We start from the raw sequence: 16201 nt of genomic DNA, 5'->3' as shown, positions 1-16201 counted from the left end.
GCTTCTCATTATCTCAGCCTAGATGAACAGGGGCTGGGGCTGTTCTGGGGGAGGCAGAAGGCTATTGGGGAGGGGGCTAGGTGGGTTACTCTTCCCCACCCCCTTCCCCGACCCCAGCAGCAAGGCTCAAACTTCACAGCATGTGCTTTAGATTCTGATGCCTGATTCAAGGAGTCATGGATTTGAATCCCAGCTATGTGTCCTCAGGCAAGTGCCTGGCCCTCTTCCAACCATAGAGCCTCATCCATTAAGTGGGTCTAACAATCTCTAGGGAGCTGCTTTTAAAGATGAATAATGATAATAATACTACACTGTAGCGCTTACTGTGGATTAGAACTTGATTATTCATTTTCAATCCTCCAACCAACCTTAAACTAGACTTGATCTTTATTCCCATTTACAGATGAGGTTAACTATTTGTCCTTGTAAGGCGGCTGGGAGTCAGCAGAGCCTGGGGATGAATCCAGTTAGCCGGCTCCAGAGGGCAGGGCTTTGGTCACTGCTCATGGGAAATGAGCAAGTGTGTGCAGGGAGCCTGGCACCTGGGAAGTTTAGCTGTCATTTTAATCTAGACCCAAGAGACCGTGCTGCCTGCCTGGGTGTAAGTGCTGACTCTGTTGCTTAGCAACAGGACCCTGGGCAGGATGCTTGAGCTCTCGGAGCCTTGGTTTCCTTTTCTGTAAAATGTGACTCATATTCGTCCCTGCCTCACGGAACTCCAAGGATCAAATGAGGTAACTTAGGGCAAATGTTTAGTTCAAGGCCTGGCATGTTCTGTGTGTTCCATACGTGTTTGGCCTCCATGTTGAGGGCGGGGACTGTGTTTCACAGCAACCGGGGCCTGCAGCACAGTGACAGGTGTTCACTGGATACAAGATAAAGACTCAGCAAGTGTGTACCGAATAACACAGGGCCTTTCCCAGGTGTTCTGCTGCTTCAGGTCCCCTCAACCCTTTGGGAAAACTCCCCCTGGTGCTCAGGAGACCCTGGAATGACCTGGACATTTGCAGTTGTCTTCGGGTCCCAGGCCTCTGTGTGCACAGGGCCATTAGAACAACAGGCCCTCTGGTCCAGTCTCAGTGCTGTGATGTCCCCATGCCTCCTGATGTGAGCTTCTCCTTGGCTTCCCTGAGGGAGCTCCCCCAGTCCACCCACCCCAGCCCTGTAAGTGACCCCATTCCAAAAGGCAAGCCTATGATCAGGTGAGGAGGAGCCCCAACGCTGAGCGAGCCTCCCTGAGTTCAAACCCCTGCTCCACCACTTATTAGCACAGTGCTCTCGGCTAACCTGCTGGGCTGCTCTAAGCTTCATTGTCACCATGTGTCAATGAGGATGAGAATAGTACCTGCAGTAGTTTTAAGACTCTTCAGAGGAGCACACAAATTTAAAGAAGTTGGCCCCAGGGCCTCGTAATGATAAGTGCTCAACAAATGTTAGGGGAAATCATGGGATTTGCAGATTCTTTACTGACCGGTTAAAAACTGCCAGGAGCCAGAGGCTTGAGCCTGTGTGGCTCATCTCTGGATGAACCATCCTAGCAGTTGGTGGGAGTGGTGGGGAGGAAAGCGGAAGGCGCTAAAGGGAATAATCACATGACCTTGGTGGAGACCCCACTGACATGAAGGGAACAGTCCTACCAAGAGACCCAGCCAACATGGTACCTTAGATCTTCCTGTGAGCAGGTGTGTGCCCCAAGCCTTTGTGCTCAATGAAGTATTTAGGAGATGCTCTTACCCAGGGGGTCCTGGAGCAGGGGCCTGTGTCCTGTTGATACCAGGGGGGTACCTACTTGGTACCTGTCTGTTAAAGGACTCAGTGGGTGAAGGATTACACGGAGGACCTGGTGGTTTCCTCCCGCCATGTGCAGCTGCTGCTTCTCGCCCCCTGGGCTGGCTTCTCCTTTCCTACCCAGCATCTTAAGGTTGGACTGCCCCAGGACTTTCCCCAGAGCTTCCAAACCCCCCACGCAGAGGGGGGCCATGCGAAGCCAGTCCAGCATTCGTTGTCCCCCGTTATTGAGCACCCGGAGGCACTGTGCCAGACAGTTAACCTGCAACAATAATAAGAGTGGCAACAGAGTTCCCATGGTGGCGCAGTGGTCAACGAATCCGACTAGAAACCATGAGGTCTTGGGTTCGATCCCTGGCCTTCCTCAGTGGGTTAAGAATCCAGCGTTGCTGTGAACTGTGGTGTAGGTCGAAGACGTGGCTCAGATCTGGCGTTGCTGTGGCTCTGCCATAGGCTGGCAGCTACAGCTCCAATTAGACCCCTAGCCTGGGAACCTCCATATGCCGGGGATGCGGCCCAGAAAAGAGAAAAGACAAAAAAAAAAAAAAGAGTGACACGCCTGCTCTGTGCCAGGGACCACGATAAACCCTTCAACCCCCTTCACCCTATGAGTGGCCACCATGTCACTGTCTGTCCGGGCTCCCTCCTGTGTCCCTGGCAGCTGCTTTTCCTCTACCCAGCAACTGAGTCCTGGGTCCTCGTCTTTTGTCTCTCGCTGCACCGCTCCTGGAATGATCTAATGCATTCCTACGGATGTAACCATTGTCTCTGGGCTCACGACGCCCAGATTTATATCCTTCTTCAGCCAGGCCTCTCCTCCAGCCTCCAGACTCCTTTGGTCCTGCTGCCTCCTCGACATCTGCTCTAGACGCCGTCCAGCCATCCCCAGTCCAGCTTGTCTGAAGCAAGAGGATGGCTTCCCTCCCTCCCTCTGAGCCGACTCCCCTGCACAGTCTTACGCATCCTATTAAAAGGCCTCCCCATCCACCTGAACGCTCGAGCCAGACACCTGGGGACCACTTTGGACAACTTCCTCTCACTCAGTCTTCAATCCAATCTATCATCGAGCCCTGTTTGCTTCCTAAATCTCTTGGGGGAGGCGGTCTGTTGGCTTCTCCCTGCCCCACGGCCACTTTGCACCATTTCCGGGCACCAGCCAGTGACTGCTGCCGCTGGCTGACTGCTCCCACTGCCCCCCTTACTCTCCAGATCTTTCCCCGTCGGTTAGATCACAACACATTCCTATTCAGACCTTCTGTGTCCAGCCTTGTCTCTCAGCCCCTTGCTCACCGCCTCCAGCCTGGGTTCCCGGAATGTGCCGCCCCTGGGCTGTTGCACGGGCTGTGCTTTCTCTCTCTGCGTTTGCTTTTCCTCTTCTCTCTTATGAGGCTGGCTCCTTGTTCCAGGCTTTCCCTAACCACTCTGAATCGAGCTGCCCCGCCAACCTTGTTATTCTGGATCCCGGCCTCTCAATGGTTTCCTCCATCATTCATACCCCAATTTCTGTTCCTCTGCTTGTTTGTTTACTGGTTTTATGAGTCTCTCTGACTAAGTTGGAGGCTCCGTGAAGAAAAGGACACTGTCTGTCTTGCTTACCATCCAAGGCAAACAGTAAATGTTGGACGCATGACCACTTTCTAGTTGAGGGCCCTGGGGCTTGCAGAGGTGAAAATACTTGCCTGAGGTCACAGGGTTGAGATTTAAAGGCAGGTCTTTTTGACTGTCAGGCTGCTCTCTCCTCCACACTTCTGCCCTGGCCATGGCTGAGTTATAAGCGGGAATGGTGTAGGCCTTTCATTTAGACCTTCGTGGGTCCTGGGCGTGGAGCTAGGACCCACGAAGGTCTAAATGAAAGTTTCAGGAGGGCTTGGGTGACTCCACGTCAGCCATAGAACTGTCTTCCAGGCGCTGGGAGAGGCTGGGTCCCTGCCTCGTCCCTGTTGGGGGCTGCTCCAGGACCCTATCCCACCCTTCTCTCATCTCCAGTGGCCTCTCTGTCCCCGAGGCCTTTAAATCCCTGTCTCCTCCCAGACAAAGCCTTTGGGGCTGTGATGGGGTGGACAGGTGACCCTTCTGCTTTAGGGCAGGAGCTAGAGACAAACCCAGGCTTCGGCCCTGGGCCATGAGCCCTGCCCGGGGGTCCCCTGCTCTTGCCTGCTGATCTCTGCCCCAGCCCCCAGCCCCCAGCCCCCAGCCCCCCAGCTGGCCCAACATCTCGGTGTTTGTTAATGCAATTAGCAGGGCGGTCTCTGCTGAGGGGCTGGGGGCCAAGGTCTGACTCACACCTCCCCTTCCTCCCCTCCGGCCGCCAAACGGTAGAGGCCCGCTCGGCCTGCCAGACGGCGTCTGCAGAGCACGCGCAAGGGGCCAAGAACGGCATCTTTCTCTCATTAGAGGCTTTTATGTGAACACAACTGCTATTTTGGAGCCGGGCGCTTGGCTGGCCTCTGGGCCCTGGTGCTGTTTCCAGCCGTCCTAAGCTGTGGCCCCAGCACAGCTGTGGTGAGAATGGGCCGAGTCCTCGGGGACCAGACTTGTCCTAGAGCTGGGGGCTCAGGGCTGAGGTCGGGGCCTGGGGGACCCCGCCCCTGGGCAGAGCTTGGGTGTGGATTCTGAGGGTGCGTGTGGGCCAGACAGGCATTTTCTGGTCTTGGGGGCTATGACATCAGGGTCCCCTTTCTGCGGAAATCACAGGTCAAGGCTGTGGAGAAACAGCTCAGGGCCACAGGTAGACCCCCAGTTAAGTGAATTCCAAGGGCAATCTCAGGCCTGCAAGTAGGGCTCTAAGGGGGGCTACTGGGGGAAGGGCTGAGGTCCGAATCGAGAGATAGGGGACCATCCCGCCTGCAAAGGCTTCTGGGGGTGGAAGGGGACGGGGCCCCATCCGGACGGAGGGATCAGGTACTCAGAGATCCTTAGTGGCCCTCTGACACAGAGTTTAGGAAAGATGGGGGTTTAATCTGGGGAGCAGCTGAGCTTCAGGTGTGGGGGGTGCTGGGCACAGCGTCTCACCTGGAACCCAGGTCTATCTCCCAGACGAGAGGGTATGGTGCTGGGGACCTGGCAGGAGGGCACAGGCACAAGGGACCCACACTGTAGTCAGTGCTTACAGGGATAACTGATGGCCGGGGAAGCATCTCCAGGTCCCAGGAGAGAGAGCTGATGACAAAATCCCTGCCTGATGGTGGGGGTGGGGGAGGGGGTGGGGGAGGGGAGAGCGGTGGGGGAGGGGACTGGCTGTATTTAGCACCAAAAAAGCTGCCCAGCCTCTGCACTGAAGTGCCTGATCCCTCTCTTTCTCGCGGACCCACATTGTCATTGTCTTTTCCTGGGAAAAAGGTCGTGGCAGAGAAGTTCAGAAGCCCTCTGGCTTCTGCCACAGGGGGCATGGTGTTTTGTTTTGTTTTGTTTCTGTTGTTTTTAAGCTTTGCAGTGCCGGCCGGCACAGCTTTCCGTGGAAACATTCTACATCTTGCCATGAGCCGCAGACGCCACGAGCCGCTGGGCTTGAGCTCTTGAAATGTGGCTGGTGCAACTGGGGAACTGGATTTTAAATTTTACTTAATCAGTTTCAATTTCAATAGCCACATATAGCTCATGGCTACAGCAGTAGACTGCATCGAAAGGGTACAAAGTACCGGAGTTCCTGTCGTGGCTCAGCAGTTAATGAAACTAACTAGCATCCATGCGGACGTAGGTTCAATCCCGGGCCTCACTCAGTGGGTTAAGGATGGGGCGTTGCTGTGAGCTGTGGTGTAGGTCGCAGATGGGGCTTAGATCCCGCATGGCTGTGGCTATGGTGTAGGCTGGCATCTATAGCTCCGATTGGACCCCTAGCCTGGGAAGCTCCATATGCTGCGGGTGTGGCCCTAAAAAAAATAGTAAAATAAAATAAAGGATACAAAGTACTTCCACATCCGTGATCTCTGTAGAGACTGACACAACTCTTTGAGGGGGGAACTGTCAGGCCATGTTATGGATGAGACAGCTGAGGCACTGGTTGAGGCATCCCAGTGAGATGGGATGTGCCAAGGTCGCACGGCGGGGATGTGTCCTGTTCTTTTTGCTACTCAGTAGCTGGTCACAGAGGCTCCGAGTGGATGGTAGGAGCAGCCTGCACCGTGGGAGCTGTTTCCAGAATCTCCCGCAGGCTTGCCCATTCTGAGTTTGGTCTCTTCCCAAAGGTAGGGGTTTTGTGTGGAAAATCTGAGCAAACCTCTGCTCGACTGTTTTGGAGTAGAGTGCAAGCAGAAGGGGGCACAACTGGGGGTTGGGGGGCGGTTGGGGAGAGCGAAGCCTTCTATCTCTTACTTTCAAAGCAATTTCGGGAGTTTTCTTTTTATTCCCCTCTCTTTGGCATCCTGCTAACTCCATAGAGCTGGATTCCCAAAGCTGAAACTTTCCACATGTCCAATCCTCAGTGAGAAAGAGAGTGCCAGGGGAGTGTGGAAAAGCCAGGGTTCAGGAGGAGCCCAGATTATGAATGGCTAGAACCTGGCATGAGCGAGCAGGTAGGGGGCGCTGAAAGAGGCATCACCTCAGGTCTCAGAGGGTGCTGGCCTCCCCCAGGGAGGGGCTGGCTGTGTCCTTGATGGTTAAACATGGACCTGGTGGCATCATGCTTGATAACCCATCACCAACACTCCATCAACGAGGGCTCGTTAAACCAGGTATCCCATCCTGGCTGCACTGGCTCAATTGGCTCAGTTGCTCAAATATAGCCCATGGCCTTTGCTCTGGTGGGAAAATGGGAGGAATGAGGACCCAAGAGCCAGACACAATGATGCCCTCCCTGCCATGGCTGCAACTTTTCTCTCTAAAACTCCCCACGGCGCTGCATGAAACTGCCTCTCAAGAGTCTCTTGGCATTTCCTTCCTTGCTTTTTGCAGCGGCCCCGCCGTGGGCCATTCTGCGATGGCCGATCCCCTTTCTGATACTTCGGTTTTGAAATCTGTGGTCAGTTGACTTAGGAATGTTTTGCTTTGGTCTCCTTTAAACAAAAGGCACATGACTGCTATTGCCCTCTCCTTCCCAAAGGGTTCTGAACGCTTGGATTTCATGCACCAGTACATGTCCAAAAATATCTTAGGTACCAAAGGCCAGCTTTTTCGTTTTGCCAAGAGAGGATATTAGAAAAACAAACTACCATTTGCCATCACCTTTAATTAAAAAAGAAAATTTTAACACCAAAAAATAGGAAAGACATAATCTCAAAATAAAAGACGCTTTTCTTTCTGGCGGTGCCCGTGGCATGTGGAAGTTCCCGGACCAGGGATGGAACCCAAGCCACAGCAGTAACAATGCCAAATCCTTAACCTCTGGGGCACCAGGGAACTCCCAAAAGACACTTAAAAATATATATTTTTTGGAGTTCCTGTGGTGGCTCAGGGAAAGCAAATCCGACTGGTAACCATGAGGTTGCGGGTTCAATCCCTGGCCTTGCTCAGTGGGTTAAAGATCCAGTGTTGCCGTGACCCGTGGTGTAGGTTGCAGATATGGCTTGGATCCAGTGTTGCTGTGACTGTGGCTGTAGCTGGCCCTAGCCTGGGAACCTCCATATGCTGTGGGTGCGGCCTTAAAAAAATTTTTTTTAATGTTTTTTATTTACAATGTTACATTAGTTTCAAGTGCATAGGAAAGTGAATCAGTCATGCATATAAATATATCCATCCTTTCTTCCCAAATAGGCTTTAAAGACTATTAAGTAGATTTTCCTGTGCTATACAGTAGGTTCTCGTTGATCGTCTCTTTTATACAGTAGTATGTGTGTATATCATTCCCACCCTCCCAATTCCTCCCTGTCCTCAACAGTTTCACCTATGGTAACACTAAGATTGGTTTTGAAATCAATGATTGGTTTCTGTTTTGCAAATAAGTCCTTTTTTAGTATTTTTTTATTAGATTCCATGTATAAATGATGTCATGTGATATTTGCCAAAAACACTTTTTGAATGGGGAAAAAAAAATAGCCTTACAGGAAACACAGAAAACTGTTTTTTTGTTTTGTTTTGTTTTATGGCACACCAGTAAGGAACTGTCCTAAAAATGTCCTCTTTCAGAGATGGGCACTTGGAGCCATGCTTTGGGGCTCTTTGTGGGTGGTTTCGGGGAGATTGGAGGGAGGGGGAGAAGGTGATGGTCCCATCCCGTAAGGCAGATGCTTGGCCCAGAACGACATGCTTGCACATCTTAGTGAGGAAATCACTTCCTGCTGAGACTTGAGAAGACAACATGGGAGAGGATACCAAAGAGTTGGTGAGAGCCGGCTCCGAAACTCTGAACACCCAACACTTGTTGGAGGACCTTTCTTAGAGGATCTGGCCTTTGTGCAGTTTCATAAATGGTTGGTCCAGAAAGGTTTTCTTCCCAGCGAGTGTTTTCTGCCAACGATTCTGGCTGGTTTGGAAGGAAGCCTTTTGAGAACGTTTATTGGCCACAATATTAAATGTGTACATAAATGCCAATTTTATTTTATTTTTTGGGGGGGTGCACCCATGGCATACGGAAGTTCCCAGGCTAGGGGCTGAATCAGAGCTGCAGCTGCCGGCCTACACCACAGCCACAGCAACACAGGATATGAGCCGCATCTGGGACCTACACCACAGCTCAGGGCAACACCGGATCCTTAACCCACTGAGTGAGGCCAGGGATTGAACCTGCATCCTCATGGATCCTACTGAGGTCTGTTACCTCTGAGCCACAACGGGAACTCCCTAAATGCCAATTTTATAGTTTTTCCCAACCGCCCACTTTCCATGAGCTCTTCATTATACCCGCCAATGTTGCCAACCCTGGTCCTCATTGACTACCTAACTGCCTGGTGGCAAGGGGCTTCCATGGTTCTGAGAACGCCCCACTGGGCAGAGCTTGCCCCATACAGGGAACAGTCTTATCTTTGTACCCTGGGCACCCAGTCTGACCAAGAAAGGAAATGTTTGCGGATGTGTTGGCAAATAAGGCGGAACCAGAAGTAAGGGAATCATAGGGAGGCATGGGGCTTGGCCTGCAGGATTTGGGGTTCTGGATTTCTAGAGAGTGAAAGGTCTTATTGTTGAAGTCAGGATGGGCTACCCTTGGGGCCCAGAAGGGGAAGGATGGAAGGCAGATTGGTTTTCAAAGGCTGTCTTGGGGTTCCTGTTGTGGCTCATCAGGTTAAGAGCCCGACATAGTGTCTGTGAGGATACAGGTTGGATCCCTGGCCTCACTCAGTGGGTTAAGGATCTGGCGTTGTCGTGAGCTGTGGTGTAGGTCACAGATGCGGCGTGGACTTTGTGTTGCTGTGGCTCTGGCGTAGGCTGGTGGCTACAGCTCCGATTTAACCCCTAGCCTGGGGACATCCATATGCCACAGGTGTGGCCCTAAAAAAAAAAAAAGGCAAGGACCACCCACACAGAGGTGGCAGTGAAAGGAAGACTGGGAGAAGCTTCTCCTCACCCACACCAGGTTTGGCTGCAGAGAGGTGTGGGTCTGAGGGGTTAAGCCTGATGGAGCATCTGTGGTCCACGTGGGAAACCTCTCGGGCCTTTCACTTTTACTCCTCCCTTGAATAAATCAGGGCTGACACCTGTCAGGCAAAGCTGCTCCCTCCTTGTTCGCTGGCCCTGGTGTGGCTGCTGGGCTGGCCCCAGGTGACTGTGTCTCTGGCAGTGGTGGTGACAGGAGCCAGGGGTAGCCAGGGGGGAATGGGGGGAAGGAGGGCTAACTCTGTTTGGGCAGGTGGAGTGTTAGCCAAGCAATAGGCCAAACGCCTGCCATGGTGGCAGTCTATGTCCAGGGTTACAATTCTCTGCCATGGTCTCTTTCTCTGGAGGCCTGGAACCTGCCACTGCCACAGCCTCAGAAGCAGGCATTAAGGAAAATGCTCTGGCCTCAGGATCCAGCTCGTGGTCGGAATCAGGCAGTGAGACCTGCCATTTCCCTACTCTGCTCTGAGTAGGCAGGCTGCTCTTGGTTGACATGACGCCCAATGCACTCATCCTTTGCATCTCTGGTCAGCATCACCTCCTCCAGGAAGCCCTCCCTGACTTTCCCTTCTCCTTGCCTCAGCCTGGGTTGGGGCTCTGGCCCACTCTTATCCCATGACATATGTCCTGGCCTCCATGTGAGATGGTACATGCCTTGAGAGAGGACCCTCTTTACCACATGCCTCACATCCAGTGAGTGCTTGGTGAATGTTCCCTGAATGAATACATGAGCTGTAAACATCCTCCCTCAATCTAAGATTGACTGTGTGGGCTCTGGAGCGAGATGGGGTCCTGAGGTCTCCACCTCCAGAGCCAGCCTGGGATGTGCAGCTTCCTAACGGAGCTGTGGGTGGCTAACTTGAAGCCTTTGTCTCATCATCAGCTCCAGGCCAAGGTTCAGAGATGGGTCAGCCCCGCTGGGAGGCAGCGGGGTGGAAAGAGTCAGACAGACCTGGATTCGAATCCTCGATCCACCGTGGACTAGCTGCGTGACCTCAGGCATATCGTTTAAACTCTCTGAGCTTCAGAGGCATTTTTGGTCGTATGAGAATCATAATCACACTTGCTACATGGGATTGTTTTAGGCTTAAATGAGACAGTAGGCAAAGCACAGTGCCTGGCATATCATAAGAACTGAATAGATAGTAGCTACTGTAATAAAGATGATGATGATTGTGCTGTTGTTGGGCACATGCTAGGAGCTAAGGAGGCAGAGGTGTAGGGGACAGTAGCTGCATGTGGGGGTGCTGGCCAATTAGTTGGGAAAATGAAACACATACATAAAAAGCCAGCACACCGGAGTTCCTGCTGTGACGCAATGGGATGGGCAGCATCTTGGGAGCGCGGGGACACGGACGGGTTTGATCCCCAGCCTGGCACAGTGGGTTAAAGATCCAGCGTTGCTGCAGCTGTGGCTTAGGTCGAAACTTCCACTCAGATCTGATGCCCAGCCTGGGAACTCCATAAACTGCAGGGCTGCCAAAAAAAAAAAAAAAAAGCCAGCACAGGGACAGTGGCCTGGCAGGCATGAGTGGCGTGCACTGCCGGTGCTCATCCCAGATGCTCTTCGGAGGGAGCAGTTGCTGGAGGCAGGTCCTCAGGGATGGGGAGGGGCCCTCGAGGAACAGTAGGACTGAGGTAAGTGGAGAGGAACAGGAAGGAGCACCAGGGAGGGGACACAGCACACACAAAGGCAGGGGGAAGAGGAGGTCATACCAGCAGGCCAGGGCCCCAGGGGGGACAGACGACCAAAAGGGGGCACTGAAGTGTATATGTAACCCCACGTCGTCATCATCACTGGGGTGTCCTTCCAGGGTGGTGGGACTGGTCACTGGGTCTTTGATGGCTTGTCCAGAGCAGACAGGCGATCTTCCCCCTCTCCCTGTGCCCCCAGCCGTGTGCCAGCCGCCCTGCCAGAACAGGGGCTCCTGCAGCCGGCCCCAGCTCTGCGTGTGCCGCTCCGGCTTCCGGGGAGCCCGCTGCGAAGAGGTCATTCCTGAGGAGGAATTCGACCCCCAGAACTCCAGGCCGGCACCCCGACGCTCAGCCGAGGGGTCCCCCAACCTGCGCAGGAGCAGCGCGGCCCGAGAAAGCAGCACGGCCAGAATGCGGCCACCAGCACCGCAGCCTCCACCGGCCAGGTAAGTCCCCTCCTTGGTGGGACCCCAGGTCTGGGGCGCAGCCTCTCTGGAGGGGCTTCTTCCTTAGGCCTGTTTGGTGAGGACCTTGCTGAGGGCCAGAGGGTCCTTCCGTCCCCCTCTTCTCACCTCCACTTCCCTGGCCCCGCAGAGGGGCGGTATGCAGGGGAGTGGGTGTTGGGGTGGCACAGGCTCTGGCAGGCGGGGTGCGCGGTGGCAGTGGGAGGGGAATCCTTACCTCTCAGGTCGGGGGAGGAAGCTGAGGTGGGCACGTGCCTGCGACCAGGCTCTCTTGTTTCGAATCCTGGTGTTGCCACTTCCTGGGTGGGTGACCTTGGGCAAGTACTGTGGGGACTATGGTGATAATTGTAATACTGCAATTAATCGGGCTGGTTAATAGGTAAGGATCAGGCTAGTTCATATGAGGAAAGCACTCAGAATGGTGCCTGGCACATAGTAAACCCTATAAATATTTCTTCTCCTCCTGCTTCTCTGCCTGTGGTCCCTGTGACGCGGGAAGAACACTTCTGCCAGAAAAAGCCCCTTCAGTTTGCTCACCCTCAGCGCTAAACTCTCTCTTTGGAGGGGCCAGCGGGAACACGGAGGAGAAGGGGGATGAGAAAAAAGTGGGAAGAGGCGGCGTTCAAGGGCAGAAGTCCCTGGCCTGCTCGCCAGGCCACCTGACTAGCCGTTTCCTAGCTCAGGACAGGAAATCGGAACTTGGTAAACTGGTCCATTTCTGGGAGCTGTGTTTTCCTTTTGGTTTTTCAGGTTCGTTTTTCCATTTGCTTCCTACTTCGGAAGTTCTTTCTGAAATATTTGAACCTTGTCTTGATGAACTCAGGGGAAAAAAAAAGGCTTTGCCCTCGCAGAGGAGGCTGGGAGAATCAGGGCGAGGAGCGGACCTCGAGGCCAGGTGCCCTGCAGGAAAGCTCGGCAGAGAAGGAAAACAGCTTGAGGTTGTCCAGCAACTCTGAAGGGGGAGGGGGAGGGGTGGGGAAAGACCAGGGTCTTGGTAGGGGGGTTTCCAGGGCCCTGGCCCCCCAGGAGAGTGATTTCTGGGGGCAGCCAGGACCAAGAAGAGGGTAAACTCAGGTCAAGTCCCAGGAAGCTGCTAGGTCAAAACCGGAAGAGCCAAACCCTTTGGCCAAAGCTTTGAGATGCTGGGGGAGAGAGGGGGTGGAGCTAAGGACCAGGTGGACAATGCAGGGGGGAGGGCCAACAGCCTGGGATTGGCTGTGACCAGGTGGGCAGGGCTTGAGCCTTGTTCTGGCTGGTCCTGGCTGTGGGTCCAAGGTGGGTGGGCCTGGCATGAAAGCACCTGGAGGAGCCCCAGAGGTGGCAGCTCCAGGGCCAGCCCAGGGCAAAGTGGGAGCAGAGTTCTTCCAGCCTGGCTGTCCCCCTGCATGCTCTTTTCTGGCTTGTGCGATTCATTCCGTTTATGGTGCATTTCGCCCCTGTGTGCGTGCGCGTGAGTGGTGGGGGGTGGTTGCTTGGCAGGTCATGCTGTATGTACCTTGTACCCCGGTGTCAGAGCTGTTTGGCATCCCCTCCCCCAGCTTCCCAGCCTATCCTGCTCCTTCTATTCTTCAAGGCCTAGTCCTACTTCCTCCAAAAAGCACCCCCCTCCATCACTTCCGCCAAGCTCTGACCCCCTGTGGCTCACCCTGGGCAAACCTCCCTGTGGGTCTGTGCCCTGGGACTGCAATCAGACTGTGTGGCCTGTGACCCAGAAGGCAGCGTCAGTTTCCCACTCTATGGATTTTCCCACAGCTCCGCCTGCAGTCCTAGCTCGCAGAAAGTGCTCCATCTGCATTGCTCTCTGCCACTGGTCCCGATTGAAGAATCACCTAACAAAGGGCCCACTTGGCCCTGAACCTTCACCCTGTACTTGGAACCAAGGGCATCATCCCAGTGCTGCTGAGAGCACTGGAGACAGTGAGGCTCCAGGCTTCCCCAGCGCTGCACGTTTCAGTCGACCTTGGGATGGTCCGTGCATTTGCTCACTGGGCCTGAGCTCCCTCCCTGAGAGCAAGGACTCCTGTGTCCCAGTCTCATGAATGTGTCCCTGGTGCCTAACCCTGTGCCTGGCGCCCTGGAGGCACACAGTCAACGCAAGTTGAATGAATAAATGGACAAGGCCGATGCTGGGAGAGGAGGAGGCTGGGAGGGGAGGAGAATGAGCTCTGGGAGGCTTCTTGTGTGTGAGAGGCGGCAGAGGACAAAGTCCCGCGGTAAGGTCTCCGGCCCACAGCAGGACTGTCCTTTTTGAGCTTTGCAGGCTCCCTGTCTAGGGGCTACTGTGATGTTTTTAATGAGCTGCAGCCTCCAGGCCAGCCCAGTCTCTCTCTGCCCTGGCGCCTCAATGCCATGAAATCCGGGAAAGTCCAAGCGGCCTGCTGTCGGCCCAGCTGTGTTTTGCTTTGGGAGGCCAAGTCCCGCTTGCCTGGTGGTGTCAGACACTTCCTGTGAACTTGGCCAGCTTTCCCAAGCACCGCTGGCCTCTCTCCTGATGGCAGCTTGGACAGGCCTTTGGTGTTCAGATAAAGGGAGTGACATGGTGCAGAGGGCATTCTAGGAGGGGAGGCGGGTTTGTGCAAAACATCCAGGGAGGGGCGACACTGCAGGGACAGGCGATGGCCAGAGGCCACCTTCAAGAGAGCACGCAACAGAGGCCAAGAGACTTGTGTCTCAGAAGGAAGACAAGCAGGAGGGGCCAGGAGAGTCTCGGGCAGCACGCAGCCTGCCCTACAGAGAGCCAGATGTGGATTGATGTTGTCCCGCTGTGGCCTGGGCTGGCTGCAGGGGCCTAGAGACTCCCTCCAAGCCCCAGGTCCAAGCTTCATCCCTGAGCTGGGCAGAGAGCAAGAGCCAGGCTGCTGGAGAAGGGCTTTGAGAGACCGGGGAGGAGGTGATTACAACAACCTAGGACCAGCAGGCCTTGGACAACGGTGCTTTCCACTCACGCTTCTCAGGCTGCGACAGGCATGTGAACAACCTGGGAACTTGCTAACATGCAGCTGCTGATTTGGCAGATTTGGGGTGAGCATCTCTAACATGGTCTCAGGTGATGCTGATGCTGCTGGTCCATGGACCACCCCTTGAGTCGTGAGAGTCTGAGCCTGGGCTTTGGATTCAGATAATCCTGGGGTCCATTCTGGATTTATCAGCTGTGAGACACCAGGCAAAGACCCTAACCTCTCTGAGTCAGTGGGCGTCACCTGATAGAATTGCAGCGAGGACGAAAAGAGACCATGTAGGTAGAACACTTGGTATGGTGCCTGATACAGGTTAGTGCTTAATACACGTTAACCATATGGTTCTCTTTGCCATGGGGATTTGGGTGGCAAAAAGCAAATAGAAAACTTTGGTGTGTGTGTGTGTGCACTTGTGTGCGTGCGTGCACATGCGTGTGTGTGCATGAGCACAGACTTGCTCTGAGGAGAAATCCCAGCCCAGTCGGAGCCTCAGGGGTGGTGCGATCCAGCAGTAGCACCGGTAGTGGTTTGGGGCTGGCTTGGCTGTTCCATCAGGACAGTTCTCACAAGCCCTATGTATGTATCGTGGGGCAGGGGCATTGAAGGAGGTGTCACCATATTTCCCAGAATGAGAGGAATCGCCACTGGGTTCACTCCTTAGTCCGACCTGAGGACCTATCGGCAGGGACATCCTCAGTGGGCTTGGTCAGCACTTGGGCAACAAGAGGCCTGGAGGACAGTGTTGAGCAGGACAAGAGGGGCTGCCAGGGAGACAGTGGAAACTGTCTGGGAAACTGTGGACCCCATGGTGGTGGCTCATTAGGGGCATGTTCCTGCTGAAGGCAGTTGGAATCAGCCTTCTTTGTCTTGTCCCTGTCAAGTCTCTCCCTCTCCTTCTGGATCTCCTCCTACCTGCACGTTCCACAAATTGAGCTGCTTAAAACAATGCACACGTATGATCCTACAGTTCTATAGGTCAAACATCTGACATGAGGCTCACCAGCTAAAGTCAAGGTGTTGGCAGCGCTGAGTTTCTGGAGGCTCTAGGGAGAATCTGTTTTCTTGCTCATTCAGGTTGAGCAAGAAACTTGTTGGCAGAATTCACTTCCTTGCAGTTGTGGGACTGAGGTCCTTGCTTCCTTGCTGGCTGTCACTTGAGGGCTATTCCATCTAGAAGCCGCCCACACTCTTTGGCTTGTGGCCACCCTCGTATCTCCAAAGGCAGCAACAGCGGGTGCACTCTTCATACTCTGACCTTTCCCTTTGCCTCCCTTTTTGGCTGAATCTCTCACTGACTCTTCTGCCTTTTCCCACTTTTAAGGGCCTATATGCTTACACAGGGCCCATCTGGATAGTCCAGGACCCTCTCCCTCTTTTAAGGTCAACTGATTAGAAATGGTAATTCCATCTGCAACTTTAGTTTCCTTTTGCGGTTTAATGCAACATATTCAAAGGCATAATGCCAGAGACAAAGGTCATGGGGGCTGACCACATCCACACTGCAGCCCATTCCAGCTGGGACCCTCTGCTGAAGTGTCACAGCTCCTCTTATCAAGGGTTTGCCACAAGGGCAGCTCTACATGAATGATCTGGTCCCCCAAACCCTTCTGACATTCCCAACGTCAGCTCTCACCACTCACTCCCTTCATTCACTCTGCTTCTGTCCTGCTGGCCAACTGTTTTTTTTGTTTCAGACACACCAGGGGTGCTCCCACCTCAGGGCCTTTGCACTCGCCACCCTCCCCCTGCTCCCTGGAGTACCGTGTTCAGTTCCTAGGGCTGCATAACGAATGACCCTAGGAATTGGTTAAACAGAATGGCTTAAAACAATGG

At 54.0% G+C, this 16201-nt stretch overlaps 1 protein-coding gene across 6 annotated transcripts in view; it reads left to right on the top strand.

The window, feature by feature from the left end:
- Positions 1 to 16201, top strand: part of LTBP2 (latent transforming growth factor beta binding protein 2) — a 107875-nt gene that overhangs the window by 14035 nt on the left and 77639 nt on the right. For all 6 annotated transcript variants that reach the window (XM_021099520.1, XM_021099518.1, XM_013989162.2 and 3 more), the window contains exon 3: positions 11147 to 11393. In XM_021099520.1, coding sequence (XP_020955179.1) covers positions 11147 to 11393 — 247 coding nt within the window. The remainder of the gene's footprint in view (positions 1 to 11146; positions 11394 to 16201) is intronic.

The sequence above is a fragment of the Sus scrofa genome, chromosome 7 (assembly GCF_000003025.6).
Source record: "Sus scrofa isolate TJ Tabasco breed Duroc chromosome 7, Sscrofa11.1, whole genome shotgun sequence".
In the NCBI taxonomy this organism is placed as follows: domain Eukaryota; kingdom Metazoa; phylum Chordata; class Mammalia; order Artiodactyla; family Suidae; genus Sus; species Sus scrofa.
Note: the sequence above shows the minus strand (reverse complement) of the source record. Positions and strands in the feature narration are given on the sequence as shown.